The following is a 19,842-nucleotide window of genomic DNA, read 5'->3' on the forward strand; positions in this document are numbered from 1 at the left end:
CAATCTCAATTCTTTCTTGTTTTTCTAAAATATTAGAGCGGGTTATGTATAATAGACTATATTCCTTTTTAAATGTTAATAATATTCTTTTTCATAAACAGTTTGGATTTAAATCTGGTCATTCAACTGATCATGCAATCACTCACCTTGTTCATGATATATTTAAAGGGTTTGATGAAGACAAGTATACCCTAGGTGTATTTATCGATTTAAGTAAAGCTTTTGACACTGTCAATCATCAAATCCTTCTATCCAAACTGAAAAGTTATGGTATAATAAATACTAATTTGTCCTGGTTTGATAGTTACTTGTCTAATAGAAAGCAGTTTATTTCATATGATAGCGGAAAAACGGAATATAAGTCAATCACCTGTGGTGTTCCTCAAGGATCAATTTTAGGACCACTTTTATTTCTCGTTTATATTAACGACTTATATAAATTTTCTAACATTTTAAACTTAATTTTGTTTGCAGATGATACAAACTTGTTTTATTCTAGTAAAGATATCAGTAAATTATTTCAAACAGTAAACAAAGAACTTGAAAAATTAACCCAATGGTTCAAATCAAACAAACTATCTTTGAACATCAATAAATCCAAATACACTTTGTTCCATCGTCTTCATAAAAAACAAGATATTCCATTAAAACTTCCTGATCTTTTTATTGATAACGCATTATTAAAAAGAGAGCAATCAATAAAATTTTTAGGTGTGGTTCTGGATGAAAATTTAACCTGGAGGGACCACATAGGTCTAATTGAAAATAAAATATCAAAAAATATAGGTGTTTTGTATAAAGCCAAGCAGTTTTTAAATCTATCTTGTTTAAAAAACTTATATTTTTCTTTAATTCATTGCTACTTAAATTATGCAAACGTTGCTTGGTGCAGCACAAACGCAACAAAAGTAAAAAAACTGTTTAGTAAACAAAAACAGGCTATAAGGATAAACGTAGACCGTTTCTCTCACACTCAAACATTATTTAATAAACTTAATATTCTAAATGTATATAAACTAAACCTTTACCATATTCTTATCTTCATGTTTAAACTTGATAAAAAAATATCACCAATGTTATTTAATTCACTTTTTGAAAAAATAAACCACATATACCCTACCAGATTTTCAAAAAACAATTACATTCAATCCAAAAAACATTATTCAGCAACCAAATTCTCAATTGCTAACCGAGGTCCTAAGCTGTGGAATACAATATTAAATAATGAGCTGAAATCTAATTATTCTTTAAACCAGTTTAAAACAAAACTTAAGCAATTACTGATGATACATGAAAATGAATTAAAGTTCTTCTAAAAAGCTTTTTAAACTAGCAAACAAAAACAAAAATTAACCTACTAATTACTCTTTAATATTATATTTAATATTCTAAACAATAGTCTGCTATTGTAAATGTATTTCTTATCTTATAAGTTTTGAATTTACAAACGATTTTTTTAAGTTTTATTATTTGAAATACTAATTACTAAAAATATTGTAAAATTTTATAATTTCAATTTTTATTAAAAAAAGTTATTGTAAATTCTTTTTGTAATATTAATACTTATATATCATCTTATTTTACTAATCAGTTCTTAAATATAAATACTCTTTGAATTACTAAATATTTTAAACGTTATATATTTTATTTTTTGCATTTTGTTAAAACATTTTATTTGATGAATATGCATTTTTTTTTTTTGGGGGGGGGGGGCTTAATGATAAGATGAATTTTGTCTTCTTCAAGCCCCAGTCATGTAAATATTTGTTTTTATAAATTACGAGTGTAAATTATTTTCAATCGGCAAATACAATACTAAAAAAAAAATAAAATAAAAAAAAAAAAAAAAAAAAAAGAATTTGATTTCATTTATTGAATTTATTGAATGCATTCTCAAGCTGTAAAGATGCTTAGAATTTCTTTGGAACTGTTCAAATCGCAGGACCGACAACACTGGGGGAGGGGGGCACTTTTTTTCTAAAAGACCTTTCTTTTTTTTCAAGAAAATTCTAGATATAGAAGACTTTTTTTAAGAATTGACGATTGTGCCCCCCCCCCCTCCTACTTCAAAACTGAAGCAGAGATCAAGAGTATCTACTTCCGTTTTTTGCAAAAAATATTCATGTTACGTGACTGAAATAAATTTACTAAAAAACTGCTTCACATAAAAAAAACTCATACTGCAATCTTTGGAAAGAAACTTCTTGTCCCATTCAACTTATTAAGCATAATTTCTAAAATGAATTGTAAGAAAATCTTTAAAAATGTAGTGATTGCACAGCATTTTTTTGCTTCAATCTCAGTGACAGTGGCCTCCAGTAAGCGTTTATTCAGTTAATTAAAGCTCATCAAGAAATTTTTGCGCTCAATACGAAAAGTGATCATGCCATTTTGAGTATAGAGTGTCTAATCGCACGAAGTTTTGACTTTCATGATGTGTTGAAAAGTTTTCAAAACAAAAGACAAGAAAAATAACTTTTTAAGAAACAATAGCTGAACAACTTAATTATACTTATATGCCAATAATATAATCAAAAACTTTAAACAGACTTTTGCTTTTTTAATAAAGGAGGGAGGGGGGAGGGGGAGAGGGTATGGACTCAAAATTGAAGGATATACAATATGTAATGTGCGTAATAATGTGCACGGTCCTGAGCACAACATTTTTGCTTTTTTGAACCTAAAAAATGCAAAGTTTTCATATATAAATGAAACATAAAATAATAAATACATTTAATTCGTTTATACATTAGCTACTCTTATTAAAGTATTATATTTTTTTATTATTATATATGTGTAATTCAGGCCCGAAGGAACAATAATTATATGGGGGGGGCAGTACTGGATTAAGGGCCCCGAAAACGTTTTGAGGACCTTTTTTTTTTAATAGTTTTTTCAGCAAATTTTTTGCAAATTAGTTATTTGAAAAATTATTGGAAGGGCAAATGCTCCTGCTGCCTTCTCCCCCCCCCCCAGCTGCTATGAGCCTGTAATTATTCGACTGGAATTTATACGACTTATATAAGTCGTATATATACGACTGGAATTTGCAAAATTAATTAAACGAATAGCGTGTTAGTCCTAAAAACTTTTTAGGCACGCCGCTTGAAAGACGCTAGGTTTAGGTAGTATACTTCCCAGAAATGTTCAAAGAAACAAAACAAAAAAATTAAAACTGATTTACACACATAAATATGTGGGGATTTGAGAAATTGTTGTTGTTTTTTCCAAAAAAGTTCTGTAATTTGGGTTGTCCATTAATTACGTCAACATTTTTTTCGGCGATTTTTAAACTCCCCTCCTCCCCCTTGTCAACAACTTGTCAAACGTAAACATTCGATGCCCCCCCCCCCCCTCCTTCCTGAATGAATCAGTATGTATCAGTAATTTATCAGTATAAATCAGTAATCCTAAATGAAGTGGTAATAGTGTTAAATATTTATCATAATTTATGTACATTGCAGAGTCAATCCGTGTATGTGCCAATCCAATATATATATATTTAGAGAGAGATATATACATATATATATATATATATATATATATTATATATTTTATACATATATATATATATATATATATATATATATATATATATATATATATATATATATATATATATATATATATATATATGTATAAAATATATAATATATATATATATATATATATATATATATATAATATATATATATATATATATATATATATATATATATATATATATATATATATATATATATATATATGTATAAAATCGATATATAATAATCGATATGTAAAATAATCTTATATGAAACGTTATATATATAAATATTATAATTAATTATATATATAATATATTATATATATTACATTTCATATAAGATTATTTTACCTAATTTTGATGTATCACTTATGCTTCCTGTTATCAAAAATAAATTTCAAAACTTCATTTCTCCAATTAATATCGCACAAACTGTTCACTAATTTTTTTTTTTTTAATTTTTTAATTTATTTAGCAACTTAATGCTAGTTGAGTAACTTTTACAAAATAAATGTTCGCTATTACTAAATAAATGTTCACTATATAAGTTCATTATTCTTTAGTATTTGAAGCAGTTTTTTTTTGAGTTTTTTATAGTCCAGCTGAACAAATTCACAAGCTATTTCCTGGTATAGTTTCAAACCAAATACGAACAATCACTTCTGCCCTGCTCTATTATATTGGCTGCTTTTATGAAAATGACTAGCTTGTCTAGTGTAATGTTGATGCAACTCACTATTTTATGAATAAAACTGTTTAAATATATTATTTTCATTTGATGTAACATTGTGAATGAAACAGAGTGATTTAAAAATTGTTCTATTTTTTATACTTATCCAACCAAGCAATTTCAACATTTCTGTTTTGTGAGTTGACCTGTCACATTTTAATATAATTCTCATTGCTTTTTTTTGTAGTTTTTCTAAGATATTTAAGTTATTAGTGTTGACATCAAGAAAAATAGAAGCACAGTATTCATAGTGGGGAGCAATTATAGTTTGAAAGATTATCTTTTTGGTCCATTGAGTTAAAGATTTGCTTATTCTACCAAGATATCCAGTTTTCTTTGCAATTTTATTTGAGATATGTTTGATATGCTCTGTAAAATTAAGTTGGTAATCAATAATAATCCCTAGATATTTCACGCTATCACTAAACTCAATGACTACGTCATCCAATATAACTTTTATGTTATGGTTATGATTTATTAAACTATTTTTTCTTTTTTTTGAATTAATAATAAGCATGGTCATGGATTTAAGAGTATTTAATTTAAGTTTGTTATTACTTAGCCATTTACAAAGTATTTTTAAGTCTTGATTTAATTTAAAAATAGTTTCTTCGAAGTTTGTACCCTCAATACAAACTAATGTATCATCAGCAAACAAATTTACAAAAGAATACTCAATTTTTGATGCAATATCGTTCATGTAGATAATAAACAAAAGAGGTCCAAGAACACTACCCTGTGGAACCCCTATATCACAAACCAGTTCTCCAGATTTTTCACCTTTTATTTTGACAACTTGAGTTCTCATTGAAAGATATTCTGTGATCCAATTGAGAACTGTACCTTTAACTTTATAACCTTGTAACTTTTGTATAAGAATCTTTCTATTAACTGTTTCAAATGCCCTTTTAAGATCTAGCATTACTGTTATAACAAATTTATTGTTATTTAAAGATGTTCTCCATTTGGAAAGAAGTAGTTGAATAGCTGATTCAGTCGATCTATTTTTTCTGAAACCAAATTGATTATTAAAAAAAATATTGTTACTTTCAAAATAACTTGACAACTGTTTGTGAACAGCAATTTCTTATACTTTTTCATAAGTAGGAAGCATATTAATTGGTGTTAAGTCTTGTGGTAACTTTGGTGACATTACCTTTGGAATTAGCATGATTGTTGATTTTTTCCATTTAGAAGGAACTTTCCCAATTTTTAACTATAAATTAATAATTTTTAATAGAGTACTTGAAAAGGATGAGTATAATTCTTTGAAGATAATAACATTTAAGCCCTCGCACATTAAATTCTTGTTTTGTAATTGTTTTACTATTTCATTTAAGTCTTGCATAGATAAAGGAATAAATTCACAAAAACAAGAAATATTATCATTTAGTGATAAATTTTCCATTGCATTATAACTCATATCATTATGAATTGATGTTTCAATATCTATAATACTTTCGATTAAAAATTCATTATATTTATCGGGAGTTGATTTATTTGTTTCATTTCTTTGAAAACTCCTAATAACATTTTCTTCGTCAAATTTAATATCATCCATTATATTTGACTTAATTGATGGTTTGATAGTTGTTAGATATTTCAACGAATTCCACATAGCTTTAGAATCATTATTATAATTATAATAATTTAGGATCATTATTATAATTAATGAAAAAGCAAGTTATATGTATGGTAAGATGATTAACAGCAACTCCTTTTGTCATTTTTGATGGAAATCTTTTTGATAATTGAATTATGAGATTTGATTAAACTGCTAAATATTATCTCCATTGATATTAACAACTAAAGAGACCTAATCAATTAATAATTTTTTTAAATTGTTAACTATGCCATCAAACTAAAATTTTTCTAAGTTATAATGATATGCACAAATCTATATTCCATATTTCATTACTAATAATATTCATATGGTTCATATCATATAATAACATTTATATTATATAAATGGTCCTATCAGATGTAGTGCAAGATTATATTTTTGTCCAAGTCATGAGTCCATTAATGTTATACAAAGTACCTAAACATAACTGAAAGCTATACAAAGTACCTAAACATAAGTGAAATTATTTTGATTTTTTTGAACTTCAAAAAGAATAATTGAACAATTAAAAAATATTAACTTTTAAAACAAAAATTAAATCTATTGCCAATTATCCTTTTTTGAGAAAACTTTTTTTATTAGCATTAGTTTGCTAACACCTAAACAAGTAGTGAATAAAAACAAAAATACTTATAAGTAGTAAATGGTAGGCACTAAGATGAGAGTAATTTAAAATGTTTTAATTAAACATTTGACCAATTCGAGAAATTAATCAATTTAATTTTATATAGTTAGAAATTTGCAGTAGCTATTTAAATTTTACCAAAAGACAAAACCTTTTTACCTCTTTTTACATCTTTTGATTGTTTGTTATAATTGTTTGTTATAATTGTGCATTAGATTATGAAGTAGAAAGCATTTTAGGTAAAATATTAAAAAGTTTCTTTTTTATTAATTACACTTAAAAAAATATATTATATTACTAATCTAATGTATAGTATTCTTTTAAAAGGTTAACTCAAGATATTAAATGAAAAAAATGGAAAAGTTAGCTGAGGTAACCAATGGTAACTATTATAGTATTTGAAATTGTATGATTAATTCAAAATTGTTTGCATCATTTTATTTTTAATTTCAGATCAACAACACAGTGGGTGAAGAAGTTTCCAACAAAAAAATTGGTTTTCATTCTGAGATGTTTGAAGAAACATCATATTATTTTAAAAATGGTAGTTTTTAGAAATATAATATAATTAAAAAAATGTTGGTTTTTTATCACATTAAATCAACGTAATTTTAAGCAAAATCAATTCTTTCTTAAACTTAATTTTGTTTTTACCAATCCCTGAATTTTGTTATTGAAATTTGTTCATCTTTGAGGCACATCTTTACACTAAATAGTTATATTTTTTTAAATGATCAGGAGTTTATTTTTGTGGTGGAGGTGGGTGTGAAAAAAACTTTTTTCATTGTTATTATCATTAAATTTTTTTGGTTGAGAAACTAGTATTTGGTAAAGATGCAAAAAAAAAAAAAAAAGAACTTTAAGTATATATTTTGTATATATTTTATTATTAAGTATATATTTTGGGTATAACTTTTAAAGTTATATTCTTATACTCAAGAATTGTATATTTTCAAAGTTACTCAAGAATTGTACTTAAGAAAATTTAATAATATGTAGTATGAAATATTATTATTATAATAATATGTAATAAATGTCTAATAGTATGTGGTTTTAGAAGAGTTTAGAATGTATGTTAATTGTTGATTGACATAATGATATGACTAATGTTTCTCTTTTTTAAACTTTTATCTAAATATATTATGTAAGCTATCATTGTAATTGATTAGCTGCTTTACAAATATACACCTAAAACCTACAGGTAATGGTAATTCAATTTCAGAATTGAAAAAAAAAATAACAAAGTTAGTTTTAAAAGTTGTAACAAATTTAATTATTTATATATTTTTGTATTAGGATTGCGTTGGGTTTATCCATATAAGTTCAACTTTGTTGCTCATGTAAAAGGACGCTGGTTAAATTCAAGTGTATTAGATGTTTTTAGAAGAGAGTTTAACATGGAGACAGAAGATTATTATGTGAGTTTATATATTTTTTTAAATATTTGCTCAATTTAATCTAAAATCAATGTTTTGAATGGATTGTAGTAATTGCAGTAATTGAAACCAATGCATATTTTAAAGCAAACTGTGAAAAGTTATAAAAATTATTTACAGAAACTAAAAAATTATCATCATCACCATCATAATTGTCATTGACATTTGTATGACATAAATTATAAAATTTGTCAGAAATCAATTGCAGTTGCAATTGATTTTATCCATAAGACAGCAACTAACTTTTACCATAAGCAACTAAAGTTATCCATAAAACAGCAACTAAAGTTCGTGTCTAGAAATTGCTGTTCACAAACAGTTGTCAAGTTATTTTGAAAGTAACAATATTTTTTTAATAATCAATTTGGTTTCAGAAAAAATTGATCGACTGAATCAGCTATTCAACTACTTCTTTCCAAATGGAGAACATCTTTAAATAACAATAAATTTGTTATAACAGTAATACTAGATCTTAAAAGGGCATTTGAAACAGTTAATAGAAAGATTCTTATACAAAAGTTACCTTTTATTGGTAAATTTCAATATTCTGTAGCAATTTGACTTTTTTTTACTTAATCTATGTAGTTATGTCAGACAAAATTTCAGGAATTTTTTGTTTCAAAAATTTTAGTAGCTTTTTTGTGCATTTAATGTGATGCTAAAATAAAATAGAAACTTAAAGAAAAAGTTAAAACTATAAAAAGAAGAAATGATTTTTCAAGGAAAAGAATTTTTAAGAAAAACTTTTAAAAATATGAAAAAAGGAAGTGTATATTTCAATCAAAATTATGGTATTTAAAGGTTTTAAAATTTTTTGTGAACTCTGTATATATAATAATAATAATAATAATAATAATAATAATAATAATAATAATAATAATAATAATATATATATATATATATATATATATATATATATATATATATATATATATATATATATATATATATATATATATATATATATATATATGTAAATGTATATATATGAATAAAGAAAATATCTTTATATTATCATGTATAGTATTGTATACTTAAAAGAGTGCTCAATAGATAAACTAGAGCTATGTAGTGTATATGTTACTGTTACCCACAGTATCAGGAATTAGCTAAATGCTAATGTCTATAATATAATTTAATATTGCAACTCTGAGTTTGACCGCAATCATCAGGCAAGTAGTAAAAGCAAGTAGCAAAATTAAACTTTTACTACTTGCCTGATGATTGTTGCAACACATGAAACTCAGAGTTGCAATATCAAATTATATATTAAACATTAGCATTTAGCTAATTCCTGGTACCTAGGGTAACAGTAACATATACACTATATATATATATATATATATATATATATATATATATATATATATATATATATATATATATATATATATATATATATATATCATTCCATGCCAACTGGACCAAGGTTCAACATTGACCCCCTCAGATTTTGATGAAACTTGGTGGGTTGGTTAATATCAATAAGGAAAGCAATTTGAAAATTTCAGCATTAGATCTTTTTTAGTTCATGAGATATGGTCATTTGAAATTTCTGATTTTTCCAAATAAAAAGTTTAGTGAAAGTAAAGAAAATAAAAAGTAGTGAAAGCATGTTTTGTTCATTAGAATAACAATTATTTTGCACTTTTTTAACTTTTTTCAAAAAATGCAAATACACTGTGTAAATACCTGTTCTCCATCTATATATTCTAGCTTATATTGAAAATTTTAGCTTACTAGGATCATTGGAACAGGTAGATGTATTTTTTCAATAATTTAAATATTCATTGTTTTTTTCCGACATACTAAAAAATGTATGTAAAAAAGCATATGTTAAAAGCATTAGTTAGTATAATTACTGTTTTATATTATTAGTATTATTGACTTCGATCTGAGATAATTAACAAAAGAGTTTAACAAATAAAACATGTTTGCATTTACAGCAATATAATAAATAACAATATCTATTTCAAATTAACAAAGTCTTTCTGATAAACATTCATTGAAATCTGTTTTTGATTTTCTCGAACAACTAGCAAAATGTTTTGTCTCTGATCTTCAGAGTGTGAAGAGTTCACAAACTTTTGTATAAGTCTAATGTTTCTTTCAGAACAATCATTTATGACACTGAGGTGTTTAATAAAAAGGACAAATTTCTTGTACGAGGGTATTGACTCTAAGCCTTTTTTCTGGCATGCTTCTAACCAAACCTTTGTTTCCTTTACTAAGTCCAAACAACAAACAGAAACCAGCTTTCACAAGTAACAAGTTCACAAAGTTTAGTATTTTTATCTATTAAAACAGGAAGTGGTTTCTCTTTAATTATTTCACTTATGTCAGGAACCTCGTGCTCCAACAAAGCCTTCAAAATGTCAAATTTTATTTGAATTTTAAAGTCAGAACCAGCAAGAGCCATGGCTACTGCTTTAGGCAAAAGATACCAGGAGAGAGATGTTAAACTATTTAAAAGTGAAGTTCCTACATAAATATCCTATTTCTCCTTTATGATTTTTGCTACTTTGAATGAATTGAAGAATTAAATGAATAGAAAGCTAAGTATTCCACAAGATATCTGTAATCATCTCAGGGGAAAATCTCAAACTCAAAAACAAATTTAATAAATGTCTTCGCTTCCAAATACATCTGATGAATTCCAGAACCAATTATGAGACTACTCTCATCAAAATTTTTAAAACTAGAGGAGACACCACAAGTAGATAAAAATGGGACAAAATTTTCCCATTGCTTCTTTAAGTTGGAGTAAAGGGCCTTTTGTCGACCCTTGGTGTTATCTCTAGTTATTAATTTGTAAATATGTTTAATATGTATTTGATGTATGTGGTGCCAACATAACAGCCACAATAAAGGTTTCTGAAATACTCTTGTCAATATTATGATTGCCTCCTCTTTTCTACCAGTGTTGGTTGCTGTAGTATCAACACACACAGCAAATACTTGGTCTGAAACTTCAAAACATTCTAACAAATTTTGAAATACTAAAGCCTGATCAGATGCTTTACCTGTGTCACTTGGAACAATTCCTAAAAGAATATTGTCCTTGTATTGAAATTCAGGACTAGTAGTTCTATCTCTTGTAACTGTTTGTTGGATTTCCTTATGCAAATGCGTAGCTAGTTTGCCATCGATATAATTCTGTCTAATTTCATTTCTGTGATTTTTAACAACCTTATTACGCTTTAATCTGACTGTTTCTCTATTTATCTCAATTTTTCTCATATTTACTTCAAGGTAGTTTACAATACTGGCTATAAACATTTTTTGATCTTGGTAGCTTAAGCCGGTCCTTTCACTGAGAGGAGTTGTAGCTGCAATTAGGTAATCTCGAGTAATTTCTTTATTGACAAGGATTGAATTGGATTAAAGAATGAGTGATATGTTGTTAGTTTTCTTTTTCTTTTCTTTTGAGTTGTTTGATGTTTTTTGTTGATATTCATCCTAGTATTACCTACCAACAATGCTAGATTTGAAAGATTTACAAAAATATTAACAAAAAATAAAAAAAAGTACACTCACAGTTTATTTTATAAAGTAATATACATAACACATGTAAAATATACAGTTTAGATTTTTCATGATAAAAATTATCTGGTTCAGATATCAATTTTATTTAATTTGAATAATTTCCATCAGCATTTTTAATTAAAGGGTTTTAAATCTTCTAAATCTAAGTAATCGTAATTCTTGTCATTATGATATTAGGCATCTTTATTGGCCTTTTTTTCATCTTTTTTTCATCTTTTTTGGCCTTATTGACATTTTTTTCTTATAATCTGTATATCTATGGTATCTCTCTTGTCTATGTTCAATCTTAGCTTCAAGTTCTTTATATATATACCCGCTTATAAACTGTTTTCTAGCATTTTTGTGATGTTCCAAAAATGCTAAATTTTCTTCTTTACTCTCTCTGTTTCTTGACATATCTTGACTGAGTTGTATAAGCTCATTAATGTTGGGTTTTCCAATGTCAAAAAGAATATCCATGATTGCTTGAAATTCTTTAACTAATTTTTCTTTGGTGTCCCTTTTCAAAACTAGCAACTTTAACTTGGTCATTGATGCCCATTTTTTGTGAAGTTTCACAAATTTTAATAATATTTTATCCTCTCCAATAATATAGTTTTAAAACCACAGGACTCCCAGATGTTCACTATTTTTCTAAAAAGACACAAATTTCCATTTTCCTGATAGCACATTGTTTTTCTTTTTCATTTCATGTTAAAATTAGATCCCATAAGACAAGAAAAATTATCGTAAATACTTTTGAATCGTTTTGATCTACTGCTGATTAAATATTAATTATGTCTTAGAAGTAACCTTTTAGTTAAAAGCTGATTCAGAGGTAAAAAAAGAAATAGGAAAAAGAGAGAGAGAGAAGGTAAAGGGGCCTCCTACAACTGACATTCAGATATCTAATATGTTTCTCCTTCTTTTCAATACTTGATTGCACCTTTGTGTCTATATGTTGGCAATTACATAAATAATGCTTAATAATTATGCTAAACTGAAACATTACATTTGTACAATGGCATAAATATCATAGTCAAATAACAACATAGCATAAACAATAAAAATAGAATTATTGTTGTACTTTACTTTGTATTATATATTGTTGTACTTTACTTTGTATTATATATTGTTGTACTTTACTTTGTATTATATTTTACTTTGTATATTGTAATACAAAGTATGTATAAATTTAAAAGTATTTCATAATCAATACTAGAAATAAGTCTTGATTGAAGTCCTGCCCCCTTCCCCTGTCTATTTTTTAACATGCACATTTTAATTGAACACTTCTCCTTACACAGTGTGTCTGGTTTTATGTCTGATGCATGAAGTGTCTTTTTACATAAACAAAAAATTTAACATACACATTTAAAGTTTCTGGGTCTTATGAAATACACATTTAAAGGCTGTGACATAAAAGACAAGCAAGTTATTCTTTTTATATCTTTATTTTATATATAAAATTTATCATTTCTTATTAACTTGTTGTGTGTGTAACTTATGAAAACCGTAGTTTCAAAACTTGTATTTAGATAAATCTTTTTAGATTGTAATTTAAAATAAATCCATTGTTAGATCTTACTCAACATTGCATCAAAAAAGCATTAAATAAAGATTGTCATCAAGTAAAATTTACCATAATCAAGAAAACACTGCAACTACACAAGATTTTGAGTAGTTAACAGAAAAAGATCTTGCGCACTTGCAATGTATAGTAAATTATATTAAAACTATTTGTAATCACCATGAAAAGGTTTACTTGAATAGATTTGAAACTTTGTATGGTGGAAGCTTGCATTGCGATCCATTTAACAAACACTTTAACTTAAAAAACACAAGTTAAAATAAAAAGTATTCAAAAATAAATTCACTTAATTAATTTTTAAAAAATAATTACTTATTTAATGTTTTATTATTTTGTTACTTTTTAGAATCAATCAGAGTAATCAGTAATATTGATGTGAAGGAGTTTGATTTAATACCTAGTCATAAACTTTGTACAGAATGTAGATAAATGTTTTATTTAAAAAATAACAAAGACGATTATGGAATCAGTTCATGTCAACATAAAGACAATGGTTTCAATGAAACTAAATTTAAAAAAAAAACTTAAATTCAAGCATTAATAGACTTGGTTGTTCACCTCAAAAACTAGTAGCTTATAAAAACAAGATCAGCTATGCAATAAAAAAGATGAATGAAATCCATACTGCAACCAAAAAGAAAATAGCAACTGTTTTGGGAGTTTCTCCAGATTTAATTAAGGATGAACAAAAAGCAAAAGAACTGTGTTGCAAAAATAAACTAGACTTCGACTAATTAATGAAATTAATTAAAGCAAAATTTGATGTTTGTTCAAAATCAGAAAAACTTAAATTGCTGACTTTGGTTCCTAAAAGTTGGAACATTAATTATACACAAAACTGGTTTTTTTCTACCCTAAGAATGATAAAAACTGCAAGGTATTTAAAACAAATGCATGATATAATGGCAAAGCCATCTAAAAAAAGAAGGAAGATCTATTAGAAAGTAAAAAATTAAGTTCATGAACTTTACCAATTAGGTGAATACTCTCAAATGTGTCCAGGTATGAAACAGTACTTCTCAAACCAAGTTGGCGGTAAAAGACAGCATTTTTAAAAAAGACTTCTGTTAGTTAATATAAAAGAACTTTAGTAAGAGTTCATTAAAACTTCCTTCGACATCAAGATTGGGTTTTCTAAGTTTTTTGAATTTAGACCAAAGTGGTATTAAAAGTGTTTCAGATCTCCATTCAGTATGTGTTTGTGAGTACCACCAGAATACAAAACTTTTAGCATTCTTAGTCAACAAATAGAACAATTAAGCGACCATCATTATATAGCCAAAAATCAACCAGCATATTAGCAACATCTAAAAATAATATTACTAAGTAATCATTTTTTAATATTATTAGGTTTTGCCAAAAATTACAGTTTTTTAATTCAAGATGCAAAAGGTTTCCATTGAAACAACAGTCAAGCAACATTGCATCTTTGTGTTATTTACAATGTTATTTACAAGATACAATGGTTAAAGTAAGGCATCAAAGTTGATGCCTTTCTTTAACCATTGTATCTTGTAGTGGGGTTGAGTCATAGTCAAATTTTACATTTTTATAAATTTAAATTTTGTATTACAATATATAATACAAAGTAAAGTACAACAATAACTCTATTTTTATTGTTTTTAATGCATTTTGGGCAACTTTTATTATTCTGATTTTGTAACTTCCCCATGATTACCCACTATTTTTTTTTTCTGAAATCACTGTAATAAAGTCTATTAATTTAGTAGAATAAAAAAATCTTATTAAAACCATTGTTGATTCTAGGTAACAATGGTTTGAAGTGGAGGCACCTTTTTCTAAAGTTTTAGTCACAGCCATTTTTAGGGGTTCATAATTTTTTACTGAATTGTATCTTATCAGTAACTTTAGAAAAATTTGGAAGCCTGCCATTTATAGAAGTTAAATAATTATGTCTTTTCACTTCTTAAATTGCAGATTTTGTATATTGACCCATCAGAAAACAACTTTTTAAGTTTGCAAACAGTTTTTTAGGTATCCTTTATGGATAAAATATGACATTCAAAAATTCAACGTCAAAGTCTTATTAAAGTAAGTCTAGAGTTGTATACAATAAAAAAAAACTAGAAGGTTTTCTGAAATTTTGTTTTAAGAATACAGAGCTTCAAAGTATGAACAAAACATGTTTTCACTACTAAAGATTTTACTTTTGGAAAAATCAGTAATTTCAAATGACCATATCTCATGAACCACAAAAGATTTAATGCTGAAATTTTCAAGAATTGCTTTTCTCATTGATATTAGCCAACCCACCAAGTTTCATCAAAATCTAAGGAGGGTCCATGTTGAAATCATGATTACATACATATAAACGTGAATACATACATACATACATACATATAAACATATATATATATATATATATATATATATATATATATATATATATATATATATATATATATATATACACTAACAAAATAAAACACACTAACATAATTTACATATATGTATATATATATATATTTATATATATATATATATATATATATATATATATATATATATATATATGTATATATATATACATATATATATACACCCACATATATGTGTGTGTGTGTGTGTATATATATATATATATATATATATATATATATACACACTAGCAAAATAAAATACACTAACATAATTTACATATATATATATATATTTATATATATATATATATATATATATATATATATATATATATATATATATATATATATATATATATATATATATATACTAGGGATATGACTTTTTAATTTTTTTTCAAATAAATGGTTTCCTGTATCATAAATCGATGAACTTTTACCTAAAATCATGAAAAAAGGCCCAAATAGCTTTCTGCAACAAAAAAAGGTCACCCCCAAAATAAAAATTTGATTTACCATTTTTATACATTCATTTTTGACCGATGTTTTAATCTTAAGCTTAATTCTCAGCTTAATTCTATTTATTTCATTATTTTGTTATGAATTTATAAATATAACGCCACACGTTACCATGGCAACGAAACGGCCGTGTGCCGGCAAATACTTGGAATTGTTATGTGATGATGTCATTGTGTTACCACGGTGATATAGACGACTGTAACAGACTGTAGAAGATTATAGAACTTAGTAGAACATTCTGGAAGCTCTAAATAATTATATAAGCGAGCTGCTGTCAGAGCTCAGTGTTGATAATGTGAATAGTTCTATGAAGTACTCTGCGTGTAACTGAGCTAATAAGGAACTACTGTAGCGAACTAAAGACGCTGTAAGTGTACGAAGTATAAGTAGTTGTAGCATTATCGTTAGGATACGGACTGGATTATCGAACTGTTATCAACATTGACTGGATTTTCGAACTATAATTGGATTACTATACAGTTAAAGTATTTTATTAATTAAACGACTTTATTAAACGGATATTTACGCTCAGCTATCCGTAAAGTCGTAAAAATATTATATGATGTCTCACAAGAAAAGTCATGCCACAGTAACAAAGAACAAGAAGACTTGGACTAAAAATTTGGTGAGATTTCAAGAGTCACACAGAAGAAGAGGAAGCGTGGCTGTAGAAGAACATTCACTCGATGAAAAATCCAGAATACCACTTCAATTGCAGATCGTAGGAAGATACCAGTTTCTCGGAGCATATGTTAAAGGAAGAAAAGAACGAATAGACCAAATTTCTAAGGAAATTACAAAATTGTGGGACAATAAACTGAATTTTCCACGTGTGTCTGATCAAGTGATAAGAGCAAAGCTTATGAAGGTGCTGAAGGTCTATGATTAATGTGTCAAGCGTGGAAAATATGATGTTCTCAATGCATTATTTGACATCACGAAAGTGAATGGCCAGTGGTTATCCTCGGAAGATAAACGTCTATACCACCTACAAAAAGAAAGTAAAGGACAGGTGGGGTACTCAACAGGACAAGTGGCAAGTAAAGAAACCATTCACCCTTCCAAGAGAAGGAAAGTCCAGTCTGGAACAGCAATACCTTCCACATCACAAGTCCTGTCTACCACAGACAGTGGTACTGAATCTGAAAACTGCAAAAGTAAGAGTGAAGATGATGAAGACGACGACGGTGATAAAGACGATGATGAGGACACTCAGAAAAAAACTAGAAAGCACTACAAAAGTAAATTTGCTGTAAGTATGGTTACATCAAGTGGAGTTTCCACAAAGAAAGCTGCTAAAATATGCAATGTATTATCACAACAAGGTATTGATATTCCAACTCCAAGTCAATCAGCAATTTACAAGTCCATATTCAAAGAGGCAGGTAAATTAAAAAAAGAAATGATACAACAACTTAAAATGGAACAGTGGTCCTTACACTTTGACGGCAAACGAATAGATGATAAGGAATATCAGGTAGTTGTACTTCAGAATGAAAGAACTGACGTGAAACTTGATGCACTGCGTTTAAAAGATGGCAAAGCTGAAACTGTTGCTGAAAAAATTGCCAAACTTATTGATGAATACAATTTGTGGAATTCAATTAAGATGATCCTTACTGATACAACAAACGTCAATACTGGGAAGAGAAATGGAGTTGTTGTGAAGTTGCAACGTATGTTTAAATTAAAGGGTGTCACAATACCACAATTTATCGGTTGTCAGCATCACGTACTAGACAGGATTCTCCGTCTGGTGATGGACGAAGAACTTGGGGGTGATACCAAATCTCCAAACATTGAATACCCATTTGTGTCTGAACTGTTGAATAAGTATGATGAACTGAAGGATAAGTTTGTGAATGGAACTGTAGAAATTCTTGATAAATCAGGGTAGAGAGACGATATGAAGTTTTTGTACCATTTAACAAGAGTGTTTAGGTTCTATGAAGAACAAAGAAACTTCCCTCTGATTCACTTTCAGAACATTCCTAATATGAGCAATGCCAGATGGAACTCAAGAGCCATTCTCGCCATTCTGGCGTTCATTCTTATGCCTGAAGCGAGAAAGAATTTGGAGAAGGTTTGCAGGTTCATTTCATATGAGTGGGCAGAACATTGGTTTAGTAGTCAAAAGTACAATGACAATGACTTCAAGAATTTCTCTGATGTATTGAAGCCTTACAAAAAGGCATTGCAGTCATTCAAAAATCACTGGAAGAAAGAGCCATCCGTCATCGACATACCACGAAGTAATCAGATAGCTGAACGTGCAATCAAGGTGATGCAAGACCTGTATGCTTCCTGCAGAAAGAAAGACAAACTGCAACTTCGATTCATTCTAAGTAATAAGCGCTAGACTCTTTATGAGACGTGAGCATCATGTGACCCATGTACTAAACACAGTAGGCCTATAGACACAGACAGTTATGTATATTGTTGTACTAGACGCTTTGATACTGTTAATTTTGTAATACTTGTATAATTATATATCACATAATGTTTTTTGTTATATCACAGTACATGTTGCATAAATAAATAAAATAACAACAGGAGTATGACTCTTACAACATCTTCAGCCTTTAATATTCATTTACTGTACAAAAGTGTACCTATTGAAAATTCGATTTTTTGGTTTTGGGGTAACCTTTTTTCAAAATATGTCAAAATGAAACATCTATTCGTTCTTTTTACATAAAAGTTCATTGAATTACGATACAGGCCTAGTAGGTTGCAAAAAAGTCATATCCCTAATATATACACACACATATATATGTGTGTATGTGTATATATATATATATATATATATATATATTTGTGTGTGTATTTTTATTTATTAAATTTTGTTTGCTAATAATATTCTTCTGTTAAAATTATCAAACTGCTAGTCTGGAAACATGTCATGTTTCTAGACTAGCAGTTTAGATAAATTTTTTTTATATAGATAAAAGCTATCTCTGCTGGAAAGATAAAAGGTGATTTTAAATCAATTTCAGTTTTTTATGAATAATAAAAATTTAGTAAAACATATACAGCACATCAGAGTGTATAACATATACAGCACATCAGAGTGTAAAACATATACAGCACATCAGAGTGTATAACATATACAGCACATCAGAGTGTATAACATATACAGCACATCAGAGTGTAAAACATATACAGCACATCAGAGTGTATAACATATACAGCACATCAGAGTGTATAACATATACAGCACATCAGAGTGTAAAACATATACAGCACATCAGAGTGTATAACATATACAGCACATCAGAGTGTATAACATATACAGCACATCAGAGTGTAAAACATATACAGCACATCAGAGTGTAAAACATATACAGCACATCAGAGTGTAAAACATATACAGCACATCAGAGTGTAAAACATATACAGCACATCAGAGATCACTAAATAATATGATGTATAAAAATACTTCTAAATAATAATGTATAAAATATATGTATTGTTCAAATTCGTGAATTATTGTTTATGGTTGAAATGTACCTGACATTTTAATTCAGTAACATTTTTAGTTTAATTAAATTTATTAAATTATTTAAATGCTTCGTGCACAATATATATATAAATAGATTGTCTGCCCAAACCCAAACCATCAGTTGATGTAGCAACACTCCTTGCATGCTCTACCTATTTGTCAGTCAATGTAGCAGTACTCTTTGCATGTTCTGCCTATTTGTGAGTCAATGTAGCAGCACTCCTTGCATGTTCTACCCATTTTTCAGTCAATGTAGCAAGCGCTCCTTGTATGTTCTACTTATTTGTCAGTAGAGGTGTGCCAGAACCAGTTATACTGGATTCCCGATTCCGGGTACCTGGTGGTAAAAACCGGGTCCGAGACTGGGTACCCGGCACCATTCA

The 19,842-nt window shown here is 27.4% G+C and overlaps 1 protein-coding gene across 1 annotated transcript in view; it reads left to right on the top strand.

Moving 5' to 3' along the window:
• The first annotated feature begins 3,316 nt into the window (after positions 1–3,316).
• LOC100205130 (pseudouridylate synthase RPUSD2) overlaps positions 3,317–19,842 on the top strand; it is a 43,982-nt gene continuing 27,456 nt past the window's right edge. The window contains exons 1-5 of the mRNA XM_065820503.1: positions 3,317–3,422; positions 6,833–6,877; positions 6,959–7,049; positions 7,802–7,923; positions 18,902–18,932. Coding sequence (XP_065676575.1) covers positions 6,851–6,877; positions 6,959–7,049; positions 7,802–7,923; positions 18,902–18,932 — 271 coding nt within the window. The 5' untranslated portion in view covers positions 3,317–3,422; positions 6,833–6,850. The remainder of the gene's footprint in view (positions 3,423–6,832; positions 6,878–6,958; positions 7,050–7,801; positions 7,924–18,901; positions 18,933–19,842) is intronic.

Source organism: Hydra vulgaris, chromosome 15, assembly GCF_038396675.1.
Source record: "Hydra vulgaris chromosome 15, alternate assembly HydraT2T_AEP".
In the NCBI taxonomy this organism is placed as follows: Eukaryota; Metazoa; Cnidaria; class Hydrozoa; order Anthoathecata; family Hydridae; genus Hydra; species Hydra vulgaris.